The sequence below is a fragment of the Amphimedon queenslandica genome, unplaced genomic scaffold (genome assembly GCF_000090795.2).
Source record: "Amphimedon queenslandica unplaced genomic scaffold, v1.1 AMPQUscaffold_7886_Cont20167, whole genome shotgun sequence".
Classification (NCBI taxonomy): Eukaryota; Metazoa; Porifera; class Demospongiae; order Haplosclerida; family Niphatidae; genus Amphimedon; species Amphimedon queenslandica.
In genome coordinates, this window is record NW_003551834.1 from 1 (window position 1) to 2,257 (window position 2,257).

At 33.5% G+C, this 2,257-nt stretch overlaps 1 protein-coding gene across 1 annotated transcript; it reads left to right on the top strand.

The window, feature by feature from the left end:
* Nucleotides 1-227: 227 nt before the first annotated feature.
* On the top strand, nt 228-2,241 carry LOC109591545 (uncharacterized). Its single transcript, XM_020007264.1, has 6 exons — nt 228-243; nt 286-848; nt 893-1,072; nt 1,212-1,460; nt 1,543-1,786; nt 1,836-2,241. The coding sequence occupies exons 2-6, from the start codon at nt 822-824 to the stop codon at nt 1,940-1,942; spliced, it is 807 nt and encodes a 268-aa protein (XP_019862823.1). The 5' UTR covers nt 228-243; nt 286-821; the 3' UTR covers nt 1,943-2,241.
* The last annotated feature ends 16 nt before the right edge of the window (nt 2,242-2,257 follow it).

The window sequence follows — 2,257 nt, forward strand, 5'->3', positions numbered from 1 at the left end:
TCAAATATCAAGTTGCTTATATATATATATATATATATATATATATATAATATCATGATGGGGGCAGTACAAGTAACACATTATCCCTCAGGTGAATCTCAGCAGGCGAGTCCACGCACCATGGTGCTTCATTAATGTAGCTACATAACAAAGGATTGGTGAAGAACGCAATAATATCCATTCCTCTAAATATTGAATATTAAGAAATCATACCATCATGTTGATTATACAAGCATAGGAGTGGTAAGGAGTGGTGGTAATTGCAATTAGTGAACATACATATAGCATTGTAACTGGAGCTATCCATTAAAGATCCTGGCACCTCTAGTATTGAAGAATGCAAACATTTCCACTCCTGTGACTGGTTTGTGTGCTAAGGTGAGGCTCCTGTTGGGCCCATTTCAAAGCTAACTATATACACTACAGTATTGTAAGCTACACTACTAGGTAAAGAATGCAAACATTGCCACTCCTGAAATTAGTGATCATTAAGAAATCATACCATCATCTATCATCATGCAAGTTGATTATACAAGCATAGGAGTGGTAAGGAGTGGTGGTAACTGCAATTAGTGAACATACATACAGTATTGTAACTGGGTCTATCCATCAAACGTCCTGGACTGGTTTCTGTATACTTGTTTGATGCTATCAATGAACACAGCCCTGGCACCACCATGCAGCTAGTATACACACTGGACTATCATCTCATTATTAAACTCAATGTTTTATTTACATACTATTCAGTTTCTATAAAAGTGGTGGACAGTAGGAGCTGAATTCATCATACGCACTAGCTGTGAAAGAACTATCTGTTTATAATGGGATCACTAACTCAAGTTATACTAGTAAGATACAATATATATGATAGTGTATGGTACTATCTTTACAGGTTATACTGAGTACATGTTATACAAATGGTCTTTCTCTTAATGACCTTTACCCATATGGCACAGAACATGGGGACACCATGAGTACTAGATATATTGGTCTCAGTGAGAAATCAATACAGCCTCCAATTGATAATTTCGTTAGGTTTGGTCAAGCTGGATTTACACTACAATATTATTCAGTTAGTAGCTACACACACGCATTATTATTATATAGTGCTTTACTTATAATGCAATAATTATACACTAACCATTATTAGTAATACAATTTAATGATCACTTCTCAGTTTATATTACATTTAAATAATAAACTATCTATAGGTTAGAAGCAGGGGATCCATTGACTTTCGACATGAGTTTACTGCTTATATCAGATTGCATTTGCTCAAAACTAGAGGTGCTTATTCCTATAATAAAATATATGGTAGGACTACTGCTGATTCAGGATTAATAAAGAGAGCTATGGATCAGATTAATGAAGGATTTCCTAATACTTTCTGCAGTACATCTCCTCCTACACAATTAATAATAGCAACTTGGATAGATTATGAAAAAGATGACTCAAACCCAGTTAGTATATTAATTACTTAATACATGAACTACTGTTAATAATAGCTAGCTACACTCTAATCACTTTATTTATTATTTTTAGGGCAGTAACTTCCAGGCAATAATTGTTACTAATGGAAGCATTACATTTGGTATTGCACTCTATGTTGATGTACACGTTACATCAGCTGATGAGACTGGATTATCTTCAAACATTAATTCAAATTCTGTACCAGCTGATCCTTCTTTCTTTCCATTTGGTACCACTGTTACCAAAGCTCCCACTATGATGCTTAATAGCAACATACCAGGGACATATATATTTTCACTGAATGATATACCACCAGGTATGACTATAATACTATCAACTGTTCCATATAACTTGTAATCTTTTAGATACTTGCAGTTCTGCCTGCTTTTCTTGTAAGTCCAGACTTTTTGAGCTGGTATGTGAGATTAGGAGGATAAATGGAGAAGATGTACCAACTTCTTGTAACAACTAACATTCCATTTTATTCTGTTTTGTTTCTGTTTTTTGCTGATTATTAGTGTTTTTCTATTAGGGATAAAGTCAATTTTGTTTTCGCATAGATATTAATATTTTTTTCATCAATTATTTTCAATTATTATTATTATTTTGTGACAAATAAACTAATGTCAGACAAGGAAAGGAAGGGAAAGGGAGAAGGTGTCATAAAGAGATTGTAACAGCTTTTGATTATAAAATCAACTAAGAGACAGTACAACAGGTACTAGATCCATATAAAAAGTTGAAACAGATAAGCTGTATTACTATACCGTATTTCCTTAAATAAAAG